This window comes from Eretmochelys imbricata, chromosome 11 (genome assembly GCF_965152235.1).
Source record: "Eretmochelys imbricata isolate rEreImb1 chromosome 11, rEreImb1.hap1, whole genome shotgun sequence".
NCBI lineage: Eukaryota > Metazoa > Chordata > Testudines > Cheloniidae > Eretmochelys > Eretmochelys imbricata.
In genome coordinates, this window is record NC_135582.1 from 12254520 (window position 1) to 12280095 (window position 25576).

Genomic DNA, 25576 nt, shown 5'->3' on the forward strand with positions numbered 1-25576 from the left:
GTTCTATGGTGATAACAATGTGAGCCCTCTTCTTCCTCCCCGGGAAATCCCGATGTTTCCACCTTTATCACAGTCCTGGCCCAGACTGAATGTGATTCCTCAGTTTTCCTGAGTAATAGGAAACCACCTGCTAGTATCTGCTAAGGCTCAGATTCAACAAAACACCCCTGTTCATCAAAGCACATATGTAATGGTTCATTGCTTTGCTGAATCTAGGCCTCTTTTGCCACTTGTCAGACACATACTCCAGCTCCAAGGAACTCAACATCTTGTTAGGGACCAGGATGTAGGTGGTGTTGTCTAGTGAGTAGAACAGGCTTTCAGGTCAGGGAGTGGAACTGAGAATCAGCACCATAGTCAACTGCTGATTACCAGAGCCAGGAGACAAGTGAATACGAAGCTGAGGGTCAGAGCTGGGGTCAGATACCAAATGCTAGAGTCCAGAGTCAAGCCAGAGTCGGAGTCAGAAGTCAGAGCTGAGGGTCAGAGCCAGGATTAGTCACCGATGGTCACAGGTGAGGTGTTAGTGCGTGAACCGGCAGAGGGGCAAGGAGCAGTCAGGAGCACAGTGGGAACTAGTACCATGGGCAGGGGCAAGGGAGGAGCTTGAAGCACGAATCAGAAACATGGCTGGATACAGCATGCAGGAAGCAGACACAAGCAGGATCCAGTGCAGCAGCAGGGAATCACCTAATTGCTCAGACAACTTCTTTGTCACCTTTTGGCTTAAATAGCATGGCTGGACCAATCAGTGGAGCCCGGCGATCCTCAAGTCAAGGGTCTCGTGGATGGTGCCTTGGCTGTGGCTATAGTTCTGCTAGCTCTTTAGCTAGCCAGATTTCAGCAGACATCAGATGGTGGTCAGGATATGACAGGTGTGTGGAAACTCACTGGCCTGGATTTGAAAGCCAGGACATCACACACCTCTTCCTTCCCTGAGTTTACCATGTTATGGGAGTTTATAGTAGGTGGAGGGAGAAGGTCACACACTAAATCTTGGACCTTATCAACATGAGATAATTTGCCACAGGCCCTGCAAGTAATTTGGAGTAACATAAATAAATACAGTCAAAATCTGAAACATAGTTGAGAATGCCTTCCTAATTCTGCTGCTGTCCATGAACATGAATGAAGAACTATTTTTGGAAGGCATCACAGAAAAGGATTGTGTGTAGCTCAAAGCTCCTGAGGTACCCTTTCAATTACTATTGTTTGTTTTGATTTATTAAACGAGACAAAAGGATACATTTTTATTCATTTGAAATTTTAATTTTTCTCCTAGTCAGTTATTCTACCTCAAAGTTCATAAATATGGCTTAACTTAACCCAGATCCTTGTTCTATAATACAATTGTGGCTAAGATGAAGAAAGCGCTCTTTCACCCCCAGAAATAATCTGTTACTACTTGTTTTGTTTTATTAATCATTTAAATTCAAGTTGATTCCATTTAGCATTGCTGTGCATAAAATACTAGATTTACTATTTATTTTCAATGGCTTTCAGCCAGGTTTTTTTCCTTAAATGGTTCTAGCTTGGTTAAAAACATGTTCACATTTAACATGTATCTGCTTGAGATAAATCTGGTTTGGTTCTAAACAGAGAGATAAAACTCTGTTGTTTGGACATGAACTTTACTCTTGAAATATCTGTATTGTTTTATGGTAATACTTTTCTTGAGTCCACAGCTGTGTTAAATTCTTTTCTACTCAAATTGTATTAACTCTTAATGAGGCACTGAGATAGCTTTAGGTTGAATTACATTAGGTTGTTTTCTTCAGTTTAATCACTAAAGGTGTTTTGAAAACAGTGGCTACATCCCAGAATGAATCTGGTCAATTTCACAGTCTGAAATAATGAGTGAGCAGCCAGATTCTGATCTGTTACAGTGGTGTAAATCTGGCGTGATTGTACTGAGGTCAACAATGTTGTTCTGGATTTACAATGCTGTGATGGAGATCTGAATCTCTCCCTAAATATCTTCCATCAGCAAATGTAAAATACAAGATAAGGTACAAAATCTCTTCCTGCAAATAAATTCATGTAAAATAACACATTAAGGGGACAGGTTGGTAGGACTCGTCTTTGGAGCAGGGGTCAGTGTAACAGCTCTAAATCTGGTGTTACTAGAGCTTTTATAAGGTTTATTCTTCTCCCTGATGTAACGGGTATTAAATGTTACTTGTGTAAAATCCTCTACACAGTGAGACTAGAACAAATCCTAATGTTGAAATGAGCATTTAGAGCAAAATCCAACTTCACTGGAGAGGAGTTTGAGGTGTATGTACAGAGCCTATTTTCAGCCTAAATGTCTGTGTAACTCTTCATGCCAATGGAACCTATATGTGCACAGGCAGAGGAGAACTGACCTTGGGAAATAATAATAATGTATAATACGCGGATGCTAGAATCTTTCTGTTCTTAAGGTGTCACCAGTCAAACTTTTTGTTATTCCATTGATTGGATGCTGGTATTTATCTGAGGTCACATCAGTAGCATAACAAAGATTTGTAGCAATCACTTGAGCATATGGTTGTTGTAGCTAAGCTGTTCATTTGCCTCCTTCCCACTCACAACAATGTAAAACCTCATGCCTCTTCAGCACCACCAAATGACTGTACTGGTTCTGTACAGCACCACCAAATGTCTGTACTCCTGGTATTATTCATTTATTTATTATTGGTATTCTGGTACAGCTTAGGAACCCTGATCAGGGCCCCATTGTGCTAGGCATTGTACAGACATTTAACAAACAAGACAGTCCTTGACCTAAAGAACTCACTCTCCACATGTCAGAAAGCACATAAAAGGTGGACAAAAGAGACAAACTGTGTGAGAGTGGGTTGGGAGGATAATGTAACAATAAAACAGGGTTTAGTGGAAGAAAATCTGAGTTCATCTTTTGCCTAACCAGTGCCAGACAAGAACGAAGACTTCTAGTTTGTTTGTAATTTATTCTACAGGGAAACATAAAACAATCAAGGTGCTATTTTTCAGTCAGTAAAATTAAAGGCAAAACCATTTGGTTTGGTAGGACTTGTTTGGCATGAGAAGAAGTGTTGTCTTAATGGTCATAGCTCATAACTTGGAGCTGTAATCTAGCACAGAATGTCCTCTGGAGTCTTATTTTTTATTAAACTATAGATCCCAGCCGTGGCTGCTGGGTTCTAGTCCCAGCTTTTCCACTAACATGCTTAGACCTTAACCAAATCACTTAACCTTTACGTACTCAGTTCCTCTATCTGTGAAAATTGAGGTGATATATACTGTGCAATGGTATAGTGTGAGTATGTGTGTATTAAGGCTCAGGATGTTGAGTTGGGACACTTAAATTCTGTTCTGGCTCTTCCTCAAAAAGGCTCTGTAACATTAGACAGGTCAATTAACTTCTCTATTCCTCAGTGCACTCATTTGAATAATGGGTATTATAATCCTTATCTACCTAATAGCTAACTTGTGATATTTAATTCATAAATGAGCTCCTTGGTTGTCAGGTGTTATATAATAAAAGATGGAGACTAATAAAACTGATGTACAGAATTTTGTTAGAGTTAAATCCAACATACCAAACTACTTAGACATCTGTTTTCCTTTGAAATGGAGCTAAGAGCAATGAGACACTGACAGGAGTATGGACCATAGAATTAAATAAAATGTGTATGTGTGTTTCACTGTAAGCTAACGTTTCGAAGCAAGACTGCTCTTTGTTTTTGGGGGGAGCAAGTACTAATAAAAATCAGTGTAAAACCTCAGTTTGGTTTTTAGCTGAAACATGTGAGGAGCTTATTCATATACTACAAAGAAAGAAAAAGAAGAAAACCAAATCATTATTGTGTAAAGATTAGTGGTCCATTCCTAGGTTCTGGTAACATTATGAACCACCAGAGCATTAGTCAATGGAATAACTTCTAATGTAGGCCCTGTCACTGTAGTCTTTCTACTTATGGAACTCCTAACAAAGTATAGGAAAGGACTATAGGATCAGCTTGCAGAGAGACCGGCTTACCATGTGTGTTCATAGAGAAGGTGGTAATAACTTAAATTTTGTCCTTGTTTGAATACACTCTATTCAGATAAGGGATGTTTTTTGTGGCGGTACTAAATCATTTTTTGTCATTCGCATAAATCTATGTCAGAAACGTTCATATTTGTATTTTGCACTTGATCTTACTCTTTTCTCCTCTGACTCTTTCTTTGTCTGGTGTGAACTTTCTATAGATGTTCGACTGGATCAGCCACAACAAAGAATTGTTCCTGCAGAGTCATACAGAGATTGGAGTGAGCTACCAACATGCCCTCGACTTACAGACACAGCATAATCATTTTGCAATGAATTCCATGGTAAGTTCAGAGATGCACTGTAAATATAGATGGGAAGGGACAGGAATGAGCGTCCACTCAAAGGAGACCTGCAGACCTATGAGATGTGAAGAATTAAAGAAGGTCAGGCTGGGCGTGGGGCAGCAGCACTTTGTTCTGGGAAGTTACCTTGTCAGCCCTGATGTTGCTATATGATCATTTCCTTGATTTAAAACCAGGCCAGTCCTGTGGAGCTGTTTACATTTTGGAAAACAAATACAGTATTTTTAAGGGTTTGGCATTTTCTTGACATGGAATTAATGAGACTCAGTAGAACACTAGCTGAGTGCTTTAATAATTTACACTTCTCTTCCCCCACATGGCTGCTCCTCAAAAATCCAAATAGGGGAATCTAATCAAACTGTCAGTTGAGTCCAGAATCAGATTTTGTTTTTCTTAGCTGATTGCAACTTTGGATGCAACTCATCATTACCTGAGATGAAAAAAATTAATCATTGTCCATTTGGAAGTGCCTTGCTTTCTTACTTGGTCTTCCCTAGTATACAGCATTTGTGTCTGCAAGCTGCAATGCTTTCAGTGCAAAAATTGGGGCAGAATGTATTGACATTTTGATCATTGTGCTAATTTAGAACAATGAATGCACGCATCCTATCGAAATGGCATAGGATAGGAATAGTCCTGTCCCCTCTCTCTCAATATTAACTGTCAGCTACAGGAAAAATGCCCTGAGTCAATCAACCACTTCATGCTGTGTTTCTGTCAGTTCTCTGTAAAGTGACGCAGGGTCAAGCGAGGTTGGCACTGGGACGAGAGACCTCCAAGCAATTTGTAGTTGTTTCAGCTTGTGGCATAAGTCACTCGTGAGCCATGGCCCTGCATGCTGCAAGTAGGCTCTGTGCTGCTGGATCAGCTGCCTTTCTGATGAAATGTAAAACAGAGATCCTGACCACTTGTGGTCATTAAAGACCACATGGCACTTGTCATAAGATTAGGAATGAAACCCTGGTGTCCTGGTCAAATTCCAACTCAGGTAATTATATTCCATTGACCTAAATTCCCCCTGCCTTTTTCATGGGCTAGTTATTTTTTTCACTAAACCATCATGCTGTGTGCTCATTAGAACACTGCAGTTCAGTGGTGGATAAGAGGTGCTATGTATGTTTATGTATTTATTGTGATTTTAATTCAAAAGTATGTCAAAACACAGGCTCTAGGAGTCCTGACTGTTGCTAAATTAACAATAAGAAACTATCACTCAGCAGAATACAGTAGAAAATTTAACCTACCTTCCCTTTGCTGCCCTGGGACCCTGCCCTCAAGAGGAGTTTCCACAGCATGGAAGGGTCTCTGATGAAAAGTTAATACTGCTTCATGCATGATAATAACTACTCTCATGTTATCCTCCCTTTACTGTGACAAAACTAAAACACAATTAAAGGGGGGAATATTGTGTATAATACTCCAAAATCCTTTATCTTATATTCTGCATATTCCTTATCTATCAGCGTCATCTGGACTAAACAAACATGATCCCAGCCGATGGAGGAGGATATGTTTTAATTATTGTGTGTGTGTTTACGATGTTTTCATTTTATGCAGTAAATAACCATAATGCATCCAAATTCATTTTGGGGTTTTTCTTTAATTCCCTTAGAAATGATTTCCCAGTTGCTTTTCTTTTTAATCTTTTTTAAAATGCTCTAAGCATGTTGACATTCAAACAGATGAACTATAAACTATGACAGTTGAAGATAGGTATAGGACAATCCTCAAAGTATCAGGTGATAATAAAAACATGATGGGAGAATAAAGAGAGACTGTAACCAAATCAGAAAGAAACTGTAGAAGCATTCCAGGAGATGGCCCATAACTCAGTGCTGCCCAAACTTTACCCAACTGAAGGCCTCATTGGCACTTGCCAGAAGCCTTAAAGCTTTACCTGCTGGTTGAAACTCTCCAGGGTCAGATAGCTCCTGCAAGACCCTCCTCACCAGTGGAGCCCTGCATTTCGAGTGCTTGGAGGAGGTTCTGAGAAGTGCAGCTGCATAGGTGACTTTGGTGATCCCTGAGCATTATGGAGAGGGTTTCTATACCATGTTGGCATAGCTGTGCAAGGAGGGCAGCTTTATGGGCTCTCTGGAGAGTTGCCATGGGTTACACAATTCCATAGGGCAGGTCTACACTAGAAGTGCTATATCAGTGCAGCTGCACTGATGCAGCTGTGTCCCTATGGTGCATCGGGTGAAGATGCTCTATGACAACAGGAAAGTGCTCTCCTGTCGGCATAATTACTCAACCTCTGTGAGAGGTGGAGGCTATGTCAGTGGGAGAGTGTCTCCTGCCAACATAGCACCAGTGTGAACAGTGCTTAATTCACTGTAATGTGTCTTTTTCACCCCCCTGAGCGATGTAAGTTAGATTGACTTAAGTGGTAGTGTAGACCTATAGTGTGAATAGCACTTCCACCCTGCAAAGGATCACAGAAGGGGCATAATTTGGAGTGGTAGCCACGGGAAGGCTTCACTGCAGCCCTGTACCCTAGTGTCAAGTGGATTTGGAAATGAGTTGGAAATTTATCTTACCCAGTTTTGGTCAATTCATATTCATACTTGTGTTTAATATGGAAATGGAGTCAGAAAAGAGTGAGCCTCAATTTGTGATGCTCCATCTTGATCTGAACAAACTTCCACTTGGAAGGATATGAAGCATTACATGTTGGGATGTGTGCATTCCAGGAGCTGCACTGCCATACTAAAGATGTGTTTTCACTGGCAGGCAGCATTGTAGGTTTCAGCGGTAAAGCATGCAGGAAAAGCAGGAAGAAAAAGGATCAAAATAAAAATGACCCTTTTCTGTCCAAAGTCCTCGCTACTTCAGCCCAATCCTGTTATAAGAGGTGTGCAAACACACTCCTGAGCCCCACAGGGATACGCCTGCATGCACTTAGTTGCAAAACTGCAATCTCTGTATCTATTTAAGGGAAAAGGAAACAAAGAGGTAATACATACATGTGAATCCAAATAATGTTGGAAACTATTTCAAACAATGATGAATCCAAAACTGATTCCTTAATTGAACTTGCCAGAATTTAGAGAAATTAGGATCTGACTTTGTGGCAGAACATTATTCTACAATGGAACAGACGAAAATCCCAGATCCAGAAATGTATGGTCCAGATCTGGATTTGGGTCAGATCTGTAACTGAACTTTGCAATATCAGTCCATCTCTAATTTTAAATCAAATGTATATCTTTACCAATTTTATTTTTTTAATGAAGAAAACATGAATAAGGATATTTTTGTCAGTGACAGGGACCTGGTGAAAAATTGTATATAGTAGAGCTAATTAGCTTATTATGGCAAGACTTGTCTGCCTGTGTATATCTTTTCCTAAGGGGTCCCTGATTTAAAGCCTAACAAAATTCTTTTTTTACCTGTTTGTAGGCATCTTTTTAAGAAAAGTGTCAGGCAATGAAATTCAGAAACACAAAGCCACACCACAATGCTTTTGTAAAATGTATAGACTCATAGACTTTAAGGCCAGAATGGACCATCATGATCATATAGTCTGATCTCCTGCACATTGCAGGACACAGAACCACACCCGCCCACTCCTGTGAAAGAACCATAACCTCTGGCCGAGTTACTGAAGTCCTCATATCAAGTCTCCTTATTGTTTATGGTGATGTCTCACTTCAGTTGCAGGTGATACTGTTTGATTTCTGGTGGAGACTGCCTGAAAATAACTGTTGAATTTATACATGGATTTTTGTACTTATGCATATTATCTAATATTTATATTGCACTAATGCCCAGAGGCTCCACTCAGGATCGGGGCCTTGTTGTAGTAAGTGCTGTGTAAACACACAGGACGACATGGTCCCTGCCTTGTAGAATTTACAATCTAAGCCCTGATTCTGACAACACTTGTGTATGTGAATTACTTTTTACACATCAGTAGTCCCTCTGAGCTCACATGCATAAAGTTACTCGTATGTGTACATGATTGCAGGATAATACATGATGAATGGGGGAGACGAAAGCAGTCACACTGGATAATTTTTATATACACATTCATTTGCTTCTTTGCTTTAACTCAGTGTTTCTCAGCCCTCTTCATACCATAACCCCATGTTGCAACAGGAAAAAGTTTCAGAAATCAACTCCCATCTACAAAAGGGAGAGTGGTTGTTAAACTTGTTTGCCACCCTCTAGGTTGAGAGCCCACTTCTCTTTTTTTCTTTTCTTTTGATCTTTACAGACACAGGGAGCAATACAACATTGCCAGGCATTTCTGTCCATGACATCCATTAAGCCCAGCTTGTTATTTCTCTGCATATGATGTCCTGCCAGTCCATGGTCGGACTCCGTGTTGGACTGACCTTGGTTGTGTTTGCATTATTTTCTCAAGCATCCCATCATCTGTTTGCCATTTGCAATGTTCCCACCATTGGAATCTTCAGAACCTACACTTCAACTTATATTTTAGAAATATAAACATAATACCTGACTGTCTCTCAACCTGCCTCCCACTAATTACAGTACTCCCAGCCCCAATCATGAGTTAGGTCCCCAAAAATCCTGAGGTTGTCTTCAAAATCATGAAATAATAAAGTAATAATTAATAATAATATACGTGGGGTTGTTCTGCTTTACCTCCTAGTTTCTGAGCTTTAGCATACACAAAGGTCATGTTTTCAAGCTTTTCTCCACAATTATGAGGGCTAGAAACTTTATGATGTTTTTTAAATGAAAGCTGAGATTTTCCTATAATCTGTTGATTTCACGACAGGGGTGAGAAAACTTTTTGGCCCGAGGGTCACATCTGAGAATAGAAATTGTATGGTGGGCCATGAATGCTCACGAAATTGGGGTTAGGGTGCGGGAGGGGGTGAGGGCTCTGGTTGGGGGCATGGGGTTTAGGGTGGGGCCAGAAATGAATTCAGGGTGCTCTGGGCTGGGGAGTGGGGTGCGGGGCAGGGGGCTGAGGGCTCAGGCTGGGGGTGCGGGCTCTGCAGTGGGGCTGGGGAGTTTGGGGTGTAGGAGGGTGCTCCAGGCTGGGACTGAGGGGTTCGGAGGGCAGGAGGGGGATCAGGGCTGGGGCAGGAGGTTGGGGTGTGGGAAGGGGTGCAGGTTCTGGCTGAGAGTGCAGGCTCTGGGGTGGGGCTGGGGATGAGGAGTTTGGGGTATAGGAGGCGGCTCTGGGCTGGGGCTTGGGGGGTCCGAGTGCGGGAGAGAGCTATGGGCTGGGGCAGGAAGTTTGGGTGCAGGGGGTGTGAGGGCTCCAGCTGGCTGTGTGGGCTCTGGGGTGGGGCTGGGGATGAGGAGTTTGGAGTGCAGGAGGATGCTCTGGGCTGGGATTGAGGTGTTCAGAGGGCGGAAGGGGGATCAGGGTTGGGGCGGGGAGTTTGGGTGTGGGGGTTGGCTCAGGGGTGCAGGTTCCGGGCAGTGCTTACCTCAAGCAGCTCCTGGAAGCTGTGGCCATGTCTGCCCTCCAGCTCCTATGCAGAGCCACAGCCAGGCAGCTCTGCACGCTGCCCCGTCCGCAGGTGCCACACTTCATCTTCCATTGGCCGCAGTTCCTGGCCAATGGGAGCTGTGGGGGCAGCACTTAGGGCAGGCAGCATGCAGAGCGGAGACCCCTGGCTGCCCCTACACGTAGGAGCCAGAGTAAGGCTATGCTGCTGCTTCTGGGAGCCATGTGGAGCGGCCCCCGACCCTGCTCCTCAGTGGGAGCTCAAGGATTAAAATGGCTTGCAGGCTGGATCCAGCCTGCAGGCTGTAGTTTGCCCACCCCTGTTCTAGCAAGTGGGGCTTTAAGAATAACACCCACTATCATGAGATTGGTGATAAAATCATGTGTTGACAGCACTGTATTGGTTGAGCTCTTATAGGCAACACGCTAAAATGGGCTTTAAGAAAGGTTGTGGAGGAGAGAGTAGTCTGAGGGATGCTCTGCATTTTGCAGGAAGAATCCAGTTGATTTCAAGGGAAGTTGAATTGGGTCCTGGATCTTTAAGCACATATTTTTGTGAAGTTCCTAGCACACACTAGGCCCAAGTTAAATAATAATAATAGTTACAATAATCTTCTAAATTCAGCTGAAAAATATATTTGAAGGGTCTTTCTCAGGACAAACCTTTTCACACACACACTTCCCGATACATTCTGATATACTTAACATGGGCCAACTTCCTTTTATAGAAACACTATTTGTAACACTGTTTATTCTTACTATACTACTCCTTCCTCAGAAGTATAGTGTGTGAGGGGGATTAGAGGGGAAGAGCCATAAATTTCAGGTACTAAACTGCAGCTGAGTATTTTTCTTAAAAAACCACAAGTATAAATGTAGATCTTTTCCCCCAGTGAATCATGCCACGTTTGTTTCTGTTTCTTCAGTTCTGAAATATGAATTATGTTAGTCTTTATTACAGTAGTACAATATTTATACCAATGTAATAACATGGTTCACTAAAACAAAACATTGAGCTCTGCCATATATTTAGTAATCCCATTAACCTAGTTAATTTTCTAGCCTAAGACACAATGTCCTAGTTAAATGGGCACAAGTCTGATTGATTGTAGTTTTGCACTTGGATTACCTGATATACGTGCTGTTTATTCTGATTGAAGTTATTCATATCTACTCCACCAAGATTGTTTTAGGCCTATATTCATTACCTCATGAAATGGTGAGTCATCGCTTTCTGATAAACACATGCTAACAGTGCTGTGTTCAGTGGTGGAATCATCAGCCTTTCTGTTGCCAAGGAGTTAATTATCTGAAACTAGACTGAGATGCATGTTGTCCTTAGAGAGTCACAATACATTTTAAATGCATTACAATTATCTGGTAAAGGCTAATGGCATCTTTTGGAAATTCCTGCCATTTATCATTTACATGAACTATAGCCTTCTGTATTAGGCTGAGAGAAAATGCCATTCAATATAATTCTGCATCAAGCCACTGGCTTTGTTACAGAGGCTACAATGGGAATCAAGATATTAAAGGTGTCCTATGAGAAACATTCTTCACTCACTCCATCTCCTCCACTCCTATTGCTCCCTCTCCCCCACCCTCACTCACACACTCATTTTCACTGGGCTGGGGCAGGGCTCTGGCTGGAGGTGCGGGCTTTGGGGTGGGTCTGGAGATGAGGTTTGTGGTGCTGGAGGGGGCTCCAGGCTGGGGGTTGTGGCTGAGGGGTTCATAGTGTGGTCAGGGGCTCCAAACTGGGGCAGGGGGTTGGGGAGGGGTATGGGAGGGGGTGGGAGGGGGTATGGGCTCTGGGTTGAGGGCACGGGCTCTGGGGTGGGGCTGGGAATGAGGGTTTGGGGTGCAGGAAGGGGCTCTGGGCTTGGGGCCGAGGGTTCAGAGTGAGGGAGGGGGCTCCAGCTGGGGGTGCAGGTTCTAGGGTGGGGCCAGGGATGAGGGGCTTGGGGTGCAGGTGGGGGCTCCAGGCTGGGGCTGAGGAGTCTGGAGTGTGGGAATGGGCTCATGGCTGGGGCAGGAGGTTGGGTACTGGCTCCAAGAGAGAATATGGATGCGGGAGGGGATTCAGGGCTGAGGCAGGGGGTTGGGATGTGGGAGGGGGTGCGGAGTGTAGGGTGTGGGCTCCAGGTGGCACTTACCACAGGTGGCTCCCGGAAACAGCGGCTTGTCTGCAACGATACATAAAATGTAAGGTTTCCAGTGATGCAGGAAATACTTTAACCAAAGCTTAGTTATAGCCTAGTGTCTAAACAAGAGAATGTCAACTGTAACATTTTTGCCCTCACTTCTAGACAATAATATATTGTTTTCACATTGTTTGACCTATTGTATTACCATATAGCCATAAATCAAGGGCCTTGTGCAATTCCACGTGAGGAGACCTCTGTTGGCTGAGAGGAGTAGGGGCCTGAAGTATTTTTAAAAATGAGTGCCTCCGTGAGCCTGTTCATAGCAATGAATTTGCGAGCTCAAAGGAAAAGTAAAGTCTCAGACATTACATTCTCCATTCTGTTTACTTCCTGCTAGGATCAAAAGGTTCCTATAATAATATTGAACATCTCAATTTACTCTTTTATGAACATGAACAAAACCAGAGGGATGATTTTGTAATATTTTAACAATTGGGTTTTGGTTGTTGAGATCTGTGTCTCATTTTATTTAAAACTTTATAGATAGGAGAAGTGGTTCCAGTGTTTTCCCATTACTAGGAAGCAAGAGTAATTTGGGTTGTTGCAGAACTTAGGTTTTGGTTTTGAAAAACTAAATCAGAAGTAAAAAGAAAAGGAGTACTTGTGGCACCTTAGAGACTAACCAATTAATTGATAGATTTCCCTGTCCCAATTTACCTCAAATACAGAGAAAAGTTTCCTACTTCCCTCCACATACAGAATATTCCCCCACCCTACCCCCCGCAATCAAAGTCCCTGGCTGAGCAGTATTCAGTACTGCACTAGTGAGAGGCTTAGCATCTGACATGGTGAAGAATGGGCCAGTGCTTAGGTGCTAGCCTGGGACTCAGAAGACCTGTTTTAATTCCCTGCTTTGCCACAGACATCCTGTGCTGCCTTGAGCAAGCCATTTACTTTCTGTGCTTCTGGCCATATAAATATCATAGATTGTGTCCCTGCTGTACTAGAAATGGGAGCTTTATAAGAACACACATACAAATGTCATATTCAGCACTTGATTCCGCTCTGGAAGTGGCTGATCTATAGGACTTTAACAACATGACATTGCTATATATAGAAATGCCATTGAAGTCCTTTTTAAAGGTGATTTAAAAATCTTAGTTTCAATTTCTCTCTTTCTCTCTCCCTCTCTCTGTCCTGTTCAGTTGGGCTTATGGGGCCCTCCTGAGTAACTTTTATAGAGTACCCTGGAGATCTGCCAACCTGGTGCTCACCATGCAGAGAATGACAGGGGAACCTACTGAGACCCATTGTCCCTTGGCAGCTCTCAAAGTCCATTGGGGAGTAAGGGTATAGACTGTCCAAAACTCAAACTCTGCTCCCTGCTGGAGTGGGGAGAGCTGTGGAAGATATCTAGTTAGCTGTAGAACATATTGGTACTCTTCCAGTTTTGTTAATGAAAATCCTCATCTAAATAGATAGATATAAAAATATATAAATCTCCCCTAATTGGAAAACCAGATATTAGGAACATCTGCTCTGTCTCAATCAATCTAGCCTTTTCTCCCTCAGCTATTTAATATATTTATATACTGCAGTTACTGGGAACCAAAGAATTCACAATTGTTTTCCTTCCACTGAGTCATGCTCATTACGTTACAAGTACTGATATAATTCTACAGGGAAATAAAACCAAGTTCGGTAGGAAAGGCTCATTCTTCACGTGAAATCCAAACTGCTGCACTGACTTTCTAGTCCTTCAAAAAAAGCAGCATTCCAGATCTTCAGCTGCAGCAAATGGCATAACTCTATTAATTACAATCACCCGATGCTGATTTAGATCAGCTGAAAGTCTGGCCTAAAAAGTTTGAAAGCTGATCTTGACTGGAGCACAGCCATGAGGATTTTCAGGAAGAAAGCCTTGCTTATTTAGAAGTCTTTTTGCTGCAAGCCTAACTGCTCAGGTTAATTACAGCTTTTGAGCTAGAGGGACCCAAAGACACATTCCATAGTGGACAATAGTCAAAATCCCCAATCATGGCAATTTTAAAATTGTAATTCTAACTCCAAACGAGTTTTACCAGTTTTCTTCCAACTGCACCAAAAAATGAATAAATCTCCTTTACGTTTAGAATTACTTTGCTATTTTCAAGCCAAGCAAAATTTACAAACCAAGGCCATAGGAGCAGCAAAGAGAGGGGCTAAAAATAAGGCTTATAATGGAAGCTGGATGCCATCATGGCTCCATATTACGATATGCTGCACTGCTATATGTAACTGGGCACAAATGATATTAATAACTGATTTGCATTTGAATTGTCTAATACTTATGCATGCTGTGTATTCATACTGAAGTTATGCATCTCTACCACACTGAGGTCCTGATCCTGCAAACACTTACATGTGTGCTTAATTTCAGGCATGTGAATAGTCCCATTGTAGTCACCAGGGGCTACTCACCTACATAGAGTCATGCATGACCTCAAGTGTTTGCAGGATCAGGACCTTAGACTATTTTATGTACATGTTAAGCCCTTGAATCAGTCAGTCATGATTTTGTGACCGAGAAATTCAAATTGCATTCCTCCCAGTTGTGGAATTGTTAGACCAGTGATGCTCATCCTGTGGCTCTCAGATTCTTCAGGTCTGATTGGAGTTCCCAATGCACTTCCAGATCTCAGGCTACATTTGTCATGGGAGCCCACCTCTCCTCTGTTAAGAAAGCTGGAGAATACCGAGTACAGGTAAAGAGTCCTAAATTGCTGGGCCTCTCCCAGCCATCAGTGAGGAATAGAAGGAGACAGAGGTGATTGCATCAAATGAAGTTCCAGAAAGCCATAAGGCTGTTGCTATCCAGTGTCCTGACACTGGCATTTTGATGGTGCATCAATATATTGTTGTGATGATTCTCTGTTATGAGGCTTATGTTGTAATGAAATATTGGGGTATCATGCTGCTGTGTAATGGCTTTCTGAAATTCCACTTGATAACAAAGTGGGTCTTCAGAGCTTCCAGGCTGAGTACAACCCCTGACGGAAAATTCCCATCAAACAAACAGAAAATGATAAGCTTTCAGTGGGTCTTTTGAACTCTTCTACATTTAGAATGTAATATAAAATGTTATCCCTGCTATGGTATGGGTTAAAAAAATCTATAGAAAAGATAGTTTTCATGAAACTATATAACTTTTATAGCAATTTCATACATCTTCTTAAATTTCTATACAATATTGGTATAATCCCGATAAAATTCTATAGGACTTCTCCATAAGGAATTGTATTAGTCCATCTCTTGACAATGCACCCCTCTTTTAAGGGATCTCATTGATCTCTTGAAATGTAGAATGTAAACATTTCTGCAATTATAATTTGCACCAAGAATTGTGAATGAATGTACCCGAAATACCAAGAATAAGATAAAGAGAGAGGGAAATGAGAAGAAGCTAATTGGGTAAGAGACATCTCAGGTGTCGCAGATGATTTCCCCTAAATAAATAAAATGTGTGTGTGAGGGGGAAATAGATGATGTGCTAAAATATTTCTGTAGGATTTATTTTTAGAATGAAAGGTAGTATGTCTACAAACTACAACTCATGCATATTTAAAAAGCTGCTTGATTGTTCTCACCCCAACTTCTCTGCATCCTTCCAGCTGATGGTGTTTTGAATTTGTAATGAAGATGCAGAATGGCCGTGTTTCTCCCTTCTGTTTATTCATGTTTTTTTCCCCCTAATTTTCAGAATGCCTATGTCAACATCAATCGGATCATGTCAGTTGCATCCAGGCTTTCAGAGGCAGGCCATTATGCTTCCCAGCAAATTAAACAAATTTCTACCCAGCTAGATCAAGAATGGAAGAGCTTTGCTGCAGCTCTGGATGAGCGCAGTACCATCCTAGCCATGTCTGCCGTATTTCACCAGAAGGCTGAACAGGTGAGTTACAGTGAGTTGAAAAATTGTCTACAACCATGTTGGTAACCACTAAAATAAACTCTTATCTGATTGCTACTTTGTCTATATGCAGTGAATTTGGGAGTCTCAATCTGGTTCCTAGTGGACAAGTGTCGAAATCACCAATATCACCACTTCTACTGTAATTGACACAAATCGATTCCCTTATTAGTAATCTAAGAAGAAAGGCTTAGGAATTAATGAACATTCCTTTTCCCTTACAGGTGATCCTCCCCAGTCATAGGTGAGGTACATTGGTACAGTAATGCACTGCCTTGTTCTCTGCATTTCCGTGCAGCTGCCAGGACTATCTCTATTCTATGGATAAATTCAGGATTATTGTGGGTAGGAGAGTAGTGATGATAGTGAAATATGTATGTGCACGTATGTATATATCTGCATGCACATACATAATACAGGTCTATACTAGACTATATTTTGTAAGAACAAAGGGCTGTAGGCCAAATTAATATTAATCAAACTCAATAAATTCTTTACTATTATTTAATATTGTAGTAGTACCCATAGTTTTTAATTTCATTTAGTCTCACCATCAGAAGTCCATAAAGGTAGTTAGGGCAGCTCCAAAAGATTTCTTCTTTCCTTTGAGCAAAGTTCTGAAGTATATCTTCTAGGAAATAACATAGTTTAATAATTTCTTAACTAGGAAAGACTTGAAGTCTGCCTGCAGATGATACCTTTGCTTTTTAGGCCCAAATCCACTCTGCTTGCAAGTGATGACCTGCCTTTGATTGCTGGCTGTAAGTGGCATTCTTTCTTCAGCTGCCAAATATTGCTTTGAGGCTGTCTCCTCAGTCTTTTTATGCTCCTTCCTTTGACTCAGTAGTTAATGTCAAGCCCAATGAGTGGATGTGCTTGACGCTCACTTAATAACCCATGATTTGAATGGCTGGAGATTTTCTCCTGAGGTTTCATATACAAACCTGGAGCATGACCAGCTATGTTATATGACTTTTTATTATCCTCTAGACTGTGGGATTCATTTACACAGTAGAATATGTAGTTTTTAGACTGAAGTTTCTTCAGATGCATTTAACAGTTTGTCATCTTCAGATGTCCATTTTTATCTGAATGTGCCAAGAATCCTCTTTATGCAGAATGTAATGTGTATTAGCTGTTTTTGCTAGTCTTTTGGGATTCTCGCAGTCTTTTGCTGTGAAAGTCCTCATGTTTGCAACTAGTCTGGGTTTTGTTTTGGTTTTTTTTGTCTCTTGGAATGCCTTTCTCAAGTAGGATTCAGTTGTGGGGTTAGTTTAGACATGATAATCATTGTTGGTACAATACCCTATAACCGCCTCAGGAATTACAGATGGAGTCTCAGTTGAAGTTTTTCCTAATAGAAACGCCTTCATAGATTAATAAATTCTAAATAAACATTATATTATAATGTTACATTTTCTAACTTTCAGAAATCAACAAAATAAAGGAAGAGGTATGCAGAACCCAGAAAGAGGTATAGAATGTGTATTACACATTATGACAAAGAGGTTGGTAGTTCCAACCCACTCCTAAGGTTTTTTTGCCTTTGAGGCAGTGGGAGAGGGTAGGGGAAAGGGAGGTGGGGGGGTGGCTTTCCTGGTTTATAGGCATCTTGCTTTTCATTAATCATTGCAATAGATTCTGGAATGAGCTAAGAGATACTTCTGTTGGTGATCTTTGACTTCCTGATGGGAAAAGGATACAACTGAATCCCGTTTTCATTAGGCACTCTGTTTTAGCCTGGAAGGGGGAGACATCTAGCAGATGGATCCATGCCAATGGGCCCTTGTGCGCATACACAGCCCCAGATCAATGGGATCTGCATGGATCCGTCCATACAGATGCATTTGCAGGACTGGGGCCATGGTTTGGTCTTTTGAGATAAGTGAAATTGGTTTTGTTTTCAAATAAGTTGGTGAGTACCTTAAAATCTGATGAGGTTCAATAAGGATAAGTGCAGGGTCCTGCACTTAGGATGGAAGAATCCAATGCACCGCTACAGACTAGGGACCGAATGGCTAGGCAGCAGTTCTGCGGAAAGGACCTAGGGGTGACAGTGGACGAGAAGCTGGATATGAGTCAGCAGTGTGCCCTTGTTGCCAAGAAGGCCAATGGCATTTTGGGATGTATAAGTAGGGGCATAGCGAGCAGATCGAGGGACGTGATCGTTCCCCTCTATTCGACATTGGTGAGACCTCATCTGGAGTACTGTGTCCAGTTTTGGGCCCCACACTACAAGAAGGATGTGGATAAATTGGAGAGAGTCCAGCGAAGGGCAACAAAAAAGATTAGGGGTCTAGAACACATGACTTATGAGGAGAGGCTGAGGGAGCTGGGATTGTTTAGCCTGCAGAAGAGAAGAATGAGGGGGGATTTGATAGCTGCTTTCAACTACCTGAAAGGGGGTTCCAAAGAGGATGGCTCTAGACTGTTCTCAATGGTAGCAGATGACAGAACGAGGAGTAATGGTCTCAAGTTGCAGTGGGGGAGGTTTAGATTGGATATTAGGAAAAACTTTTTCACTATGAGGGTGGTGAAACACTGGAATGCGTTACCTAGGGAGGTGGTAGAATCTCCTTCCTTAGAGGTTTTTAAGGTCAGGCTTGACAAAGCCCTGGCTGGGATGATTTAACTGGGAATTGGTCCTGCTTCGAGCAGGGGGTTGGACTAGATGACCTTCTGGGGTCCCTTACAACCCTGATATTCTATGATTCTATGATTCTATGAAAATTACAGGTGTTCATGCAGATAAAGATGTTTACTTGAAATTTTATTTGCTAATAATGTTGATCTCAGAGAAGAAAATAATGTTGGTCTCAGAAGGCAGCTAAAGGTGTCCAGGGAAAGTCCAGCACAAACAGAAAACAGGATATTTATAACTTCTGCCCTAGAATTATGGCAGATTTCCTCTTGATTTTGTATTTTCTGCTTACACTGGACCAGAACGTAGAGCCATTACTCATCCTCCTGGGCACTTACTCATGTGAAAATACACCCTTGTCTCCAGTGGGGCTATTGTTCTGAAGAAGTGCTTATCCACGTGAGTAAGGGTTGTACACACTAACCCTCTTTCATCGGGCTGTCATGTTTCAGATACATTGAGCACCATAGTGTTTAGACACCAGTCTCTCTGCAGGGCTGTTAATCTTCTACCAGGAATACATTCACATGGAAAAAGAGAAAAGAGAATTATTTAAAGATATCATGAAAAATAATACTTTGTTTTTTATGAGTGAACTCCTGTTTTTCTGAACTTTTAGGCTTGTTTGCAATTTATGAAGTGTTGCTAAGAAATTTTATAACATGAAAGGTAATAGAAACCTGGATTGAACTGCTTGTTAGTTTGGGTGAATTTGTTGTCTTCTTGCACTCTGAACATCAGAATAGATACTTTGCCTCAGTTGTAGCTTAAAAACAGCTTCATAATAACATCACTTTTAACAACTCTTCTTTTTTCTTTAAAATTGAAAGAAAGGGTCTAAAAATACAGTCTTCTCTTGGCAGCTCTTTAAAGGAACAAAAGTTTTTGCTTCCTGACAGTGACTGGAGTCTCTCAGCCTTGAGAAAACAAGAGCTTTTGTTAACGCTGAGCGGCAGTTGCTCTGCAGTTGGAATAAGAGACAGTTCAGTGGGAGGGGAGCATTGATGTGAAGCCAATAAACTCTGAATGCTGGAAAAATACGATGTGGGAGTCAGCATGTCCTACTCACAGCTCCATCAGCTGGAACTGAAATATTTGGCTTGCTTCAGTAGCTGTAGTAGGATAAACGATTACTTATACACTGAGGATTTAGTAATTTGATCTCTCTGGTATCCTACAAAATGTTAGGTATCAGGAATTTTGTATGAGACTGAGCTTAATGCCCATCAGACATTCCTATTGAAATGGATTATTTTTAATAACCTGTATACAATAAAGAAGGTTTAGATTTCTGATCCACACTGCCTTGGACCTAAATAATTCTGCCCTGGCTTGCAGCTCAGCTCATGTCTCTTGTTGCACCCTTCTCTCTTCAAATGGTGCCAGCCTTGATGTCACGTTCACCCATTTTACTGACAGTGTTACTCTGTCTTCTTCTTGCCAACCCGATGCATGGATTGCCTATCGGTAATGGGGACTACAAATCCTTCACTGGCCAGGAAAAGGCTACTGAGCTGCTATGGGTTCTATCAGCCTTGCCCACTATACCTGCATTTGAAGGGCGGTATTAGAAGAGGAAAGCACAGCTCAGCTGGGGAGAACAGACATCCAGCTGTCTCTGTGAGAGAGGCCTGGCTGGGGCCAGGAACTGCTTGAGAGCATGCTGCCTGTTAACACCACCTGAAAGGAAGGTAAGATGATGCAGGACTCAAGTTGACGCCCCACCTGCAGTGTTTTTGAGCACCTCCTTGAGAAGAAGACAGACCTGATGTAAGACTATTGGTGAGACTTGCTACCAGTGACCTGTATGAGAGTCTGCCACCTGCTGGAGCCTCCCTGACAGAAGAGAGGCTTGACACGAGATTATTGTTTGCTATCAGAACCTTGCTTGTTGCTGCAAGCTGAGTCTGTGGTGCCCTGTCTGAAGAGGGGGACAGCCAAATAAACTCCTTTTATTTTGTTACACCTGACCTAGGTCTCCGTAGTGGTTTGCCCCAAGCGCCAGAGTGATCCTGGTCAAACCTCCCTAATCCAGTCTGACAGACCGTTACTGTCTTTTTGTTCAGTCTCTCCTAACAACTCACTTTTTCTGTGATGCCAATCGGAAGTGGGTCTAATAGAATCTTTTGACAGGTTTCAGAGTAGCAGCCGTGTTAGTCTGTATTCGCAAAAAGAAAATGAGGACTTGTGGCACCTTAGAGACTAACCAATTTATTTGAGCATAAGCTTTTGTGAGCTACAGCTCACTTCATCGGATGCATCCGATGAAGTGAGCTGTAGCTCACGAAAGCTTATGCTCCGATAAATTGGTTAGTCTCTAAGGTGCCACTAGTACTCCTTTTTTTAATAGAATCTTAGCCATCAAACTTCTGGCATACAGTCCACTGTACCACAGTCCTGGCAAACACAGAGGCAAACACTTTTTTAATGAAAAGAACCAGGGTATCTGTAACATCTAAGCAGAGCAGGCAGGACCTTTGTTTTTCAAAGTTTCATCTTAAAGACTCCCATACAACAAACTATATGGAACTCAATTTGTTTAGCTTGAAAGGATGAAAGACTGAATCAACCATGCTGGGAGCTGAACTTCCCTCTGTCTTCGTATGCCTCACAATTACATTTGCCTTCCTGGATCTTGTACTGTATACCTGTCACGTGTACACAGGTCAAGCTGAACTTGGCTGAAAGAGCTCTAGGATCAAAGCTTTGTTTTTTTTTAAATTAAAAGAAAGGTAGATAAATACCAAATAGATCACAAAGAAACCCCCCAAAATAAAGAAAGGTAGAAAAAAACCTTGGAGAGTCAAACAAAGCTTCCTATAGCACATGTTTTTGGTCAAAGGTGAAAATACTTAGTACTAGACCCCCACCACATCACCCAGGTCAGGGTCTGAGTTTGAGGGCATTCAACAGCATGTTTTCCCAATGCCTCCCACTTCAAATGGTGACAGGCCTGATTTTCCTCTCACAGCAGTATAAATGAGGATTAACTCTACTCATGTAAATGGAGGTGCATTGGTGTAAAACCAGTGTGAGAGAGGAATCAGGCCCTATATTTTTAAGTATGATTGACACCACGTTGTGGCAGGAGGGTATATCGGATTGTGCCTGTTTTAGGAAGGTATATGAAACTGTGCCTTATTCCTGTTTCACTTCACTGGAGCTGTGCTGATTTACACAAGCTGGGATTCTGGCCCATAGACTGTCAAGGGAGGCAGGAATGAAAATACCAGGTTCTTTCTGTACTTGACAGTCGTTCCTAAAAGAGTTTTAAAGTATTCTTAAAGTGTTCACTTTGAAAACCCTGTCAGAAAGAGCAAATTAACGTCTTCAGTTGGCCAAAGATCTGAACCGTTAACTTTGAATCCAGTTCTGACCTCAGAAATGCACGACTCCCATTAAAAGTAATGGGTGTTGCATACATTCAGCATCTGTGAGCAGAATTTGGATGTTTATGCTGATCCTCTGAAAAGTCAATGGACCATTCAGTTTTCCCCCACCCAAGCAGACTTTATGCTCTCAGAAGCTCTCTGCTAGGATCTATACTAGTCAGGGCCACTTTTCCCTACCATTGCAGGGACCTGAGGCACTAGTGCATTTTTCTCCCTCCTATTCTCCACCTGTGGCACATAATAGTTTAGTCTGCTGTGTGGTCTAATTTTGGTTGCTGGGTTTAGTGGATAGGTGCTGGGTGGTGTTGGTGGCCTGTGATATATAGGAGGCCAGACTAGATCATCTGGTGGTCTCCTCTGGTCTTAAACTCTATGATTCTCGGTCTCTGAGTTTAAGCAAATCTGAGATCTCATGTGATTGTGGGAGGAGTGGGGTGGCCTTTCCTGTGTAAACAATCAATCTCCACCAATCCATAGTTCTATATTAAAGTGTGAGATGGGATACACAGGCAGGGATGGGACAGGACGGGCAATGTTTGGAATGTGGGAGGAAAGAAGGGATCTAGAGACAGGTACATTCAGGACATTTTAGCTCAGTCCCTGAAGCAGGAGAAGGTGCCAGCAAATAAAGCAACTAGAGAGAAGAAGAACCTGCCCACAAGTGACTTCTTGCTTGGAGGACTCAACAAGGAATTTCAGCTAATAGGGAACTCCAAAGTGTCAGAGCTTGGCCTGAGAGGCAGTCAGGGGTCACAGACCTTGAGGCATAGCAGGCATGAGACTCAGCTTGCTTACTCACACATTGTATGTTCTGGAGGAAGGGTAAGTAGGAGCATGTGCTGTAACACTGCCTTCTTGTGGTGGGCTTTCCCGACCTGGCTACTGCAGGGTTTGCAGCCTGAGTGAATAAACCCTAGGGCAAGTGATGAATCTGGCTTATGACTTTACAGGGCCTATTTGGGTCAAATCAGAAACACACGGGCTTTTTGTATTGAGGCTTTGTGTTTGTTTGTTTTTAAATGTCTTGGGGGAGGGGTTTTTTGTTTCAGTCTTTCATGGAAGCTTGTAAAACATGTACAGTTATTTAAGAGAGCCATTTTGGTCTATCATTTCAAATCACATTTAAGCAGCTTTTTATGTTCCCAATAGGAGCTGTTCCAGTCTATGGGATAAGTAGGTATTTAAGCAATTAATTTAAACGGTTCTGCACACCCAATAGACAGTAACAGCTTACAGAACTGCCATTCCAACCTAACAGTTAATTAGTTATTTACATTTTAAACGCATCTTTTTCACACAACAAACCACGATTTTATTGTATAAATATATATTTAGCATGAAAATACATGTGCATGTTATAAAGGCACTTGCGTCTTCATAGCGTTTCATACTGTGATAAACTAATGTCTCTGCCATTTTCCAAGGTACCTAAATTAATTGTGCCATAATATGACTAATACTTTGCCGAAGTTCATTTAAAAAAAAAAATTGAGCCCTTTCCCTCCTGCCATCCACATTGGTAAAGTGTGTGTCACACTTCCTCCTAGGGGTTGGTCCTCTAGAGGGTAACAGCACTAATGAAGTTACTCCGTTAGCTCAAGTGGCAGAGGTCTGTTCTCCGGTGCTGAAGAGTTCCAGCCCATGCATGGATGCATTGCACTAACAGGCATTCTAAACCTGAGTGCCACTGTGGTTTTTGGCATCATGGCTGTGGTTATATAATAACTCGGCACTTTTAGAGCATCTTTTACCAAAGAGTCAGGATCGATGGCACCAGACGTACCAACAGTCTATCGGGGAGAATCAAACCCAGGACTTTTCAACCCCATAAAACTCAGGCCTCCATTACAAGAGTTCAAGAGCATGTTGTTATTATAGTCAGTAGGGCCAGTACTAGAGATGTGATTTAATGCACGAAGCCAATGTATTACATACAACTCTCAAAGCCCTTTACAGACATTAAAGAATTCTCACAATGCCCCTGTGAGACAAGTAAGGATTATTATCCCCATTTTACAGAGGGATAAACTGAGACACAGAAGTGGAAATTTACCTAGGTACAGAGGACCATCATAAGGCCCTCCTCATTATGTAGCCCCACTGTGGGAATGTGTGGATATCTGGGGACTATGAGCAGAATAGCTTGTATTAGGGGGTTTCTGCACTGGTCTGAGAGGGAGAATGTGATTAGAAGTCAGGAAAGAAGCCATTGGATCGATGACTATGTAGTTCCAGTGGCAGGAACCCCAGCCTATGCTGGTTTCTCCTAGAGGGAATTCAGTTCAGCCCCATGCCCTGACATGAGATGGGAATGTGAATGCCACTAGCCCTGCATAAAACCTGATTACTTAGTTGCTAAAAAACCTTGCAGAGTCAAACCATGCTTCCTATGGTGCATGTTTTTGATCAAAGGCCAATATATTTGACACTAGCCTCCGTTTACTTAGGCTGTGTGCAGCAGTGTGTGTGTGAATGTCACCTAGATAGGTACTGCAGATCAGCAGCAAAAGTCTACACAGCAGCACCCAGGAGTCCTGACCCCCAATCCCTTCCTCCAGATAACACTCCTTTTGTTCACAGAGTGGTATCTTGTGGGAGTAGTTGCAGGTTTTAGCCCAGAATTCATTTTTATCGCTGAATCATAGAGTCTTGAAAATAAGGATTTATAATGCAGGCATTTTCAAACCTCGACTATAAGCAGTACTGTGAATAAAATTACCCTGATAATAAAAATAACACACTGATTACAGATGAGATTGGGATAGAAACTCTTTGCTTTGAAGCTCAGTGTGTTCTATGCTTTAAGTGAGTGCTTTGCTAACAAGCCACAGGTGAGCACTTCGTGAACAGATAAAGCTGTGATCATGAGGGTGGTTTTGTAGCCATTGTGCGTTCAGCTTCTGGTATACTGCATCTGTTGTTATTATTAGCTGGTTCTTTTATTGATGGCTTTAAAGATCCTTAAGCATAGGGGAGCTAGTTTAACAAGAAGCTGGAGGAAGAGGAAATATTAACAGAGAGTAATGAGGTGACATTAGGTAGTTAGGTGTCTGCAACATCTGAGCACATTAGAAGGTATGTCAATAGATCAGGCTCCATTTTAAAAAGTGATGTGAGCCCTGAAGAGTAAAGTCCTTTTGTTATATAACAGGCAGCAGAAGTGTGGACTTGCTCACATTGTTCTGTCATGGTGTCTCAGCCCTGAGCCCTTAAGGAGTGAAAAGATGTTTCACCCCCTGAGCCTATTCAATCCCTGGCCTCTCTGCTGAGGCTGCCAACAAAGGTGCTAATTCATATCAATTGTGGTGAGGGTTGTTTTTTTTATTTTTTTAACGTGGACATCTGCTCACTAGCAACTGGAATGAGACTAGCCGCTTATTTCAAATAGGCCACTCAACACCATCCGGTGGTATTGATGACTGATTGCTACTGACCTGGGCCAGATTCATATTGATGACCGAGAGGTGAAAGTCTTGGTATCCTATTACCAATTCCCCTGAGCCAGCCTCAGATTGAGAACTGCTTTAACACTTAGAAAATCTTCCTTTCGCTGAAATGAATGTCAAAGATGATTTTAATGGGAGTTTTCTGTTACTCATGTGTGTGCTGTTAGGGCCGGGTGAATAGCTGTGCTGAGCTTGTTGGTGGTAA

At 42.1% G+C, this 25576-nt stretch overlaps 1 protein-coding gene across 1 annotated transcript in view; it reads left to right on the top strand.

Annotated features, from left to right (window-relative positions):
* LOC144272365 (kalirin) overlaps nucleotides 1-25576 on the top strand; it is a 562727-nt gene that overhangs the window by 338831 nt on the left and 198320 nt on the right. The window contains exons 6-7 of the mRNA XM_077830366.1: nucleotides 4216-4338; nucleotides 15683-15874. Of these exons, the coding sequence (XP_077686492.1) occupies nucleotides 4216-4338; nucleotides 15683-15874 (315 nt within the window). The remainder of the gene's footprint in view (nucleotides 1-4215; nucleotides 4339-15682; nucleotides 15875-25576) is intronic.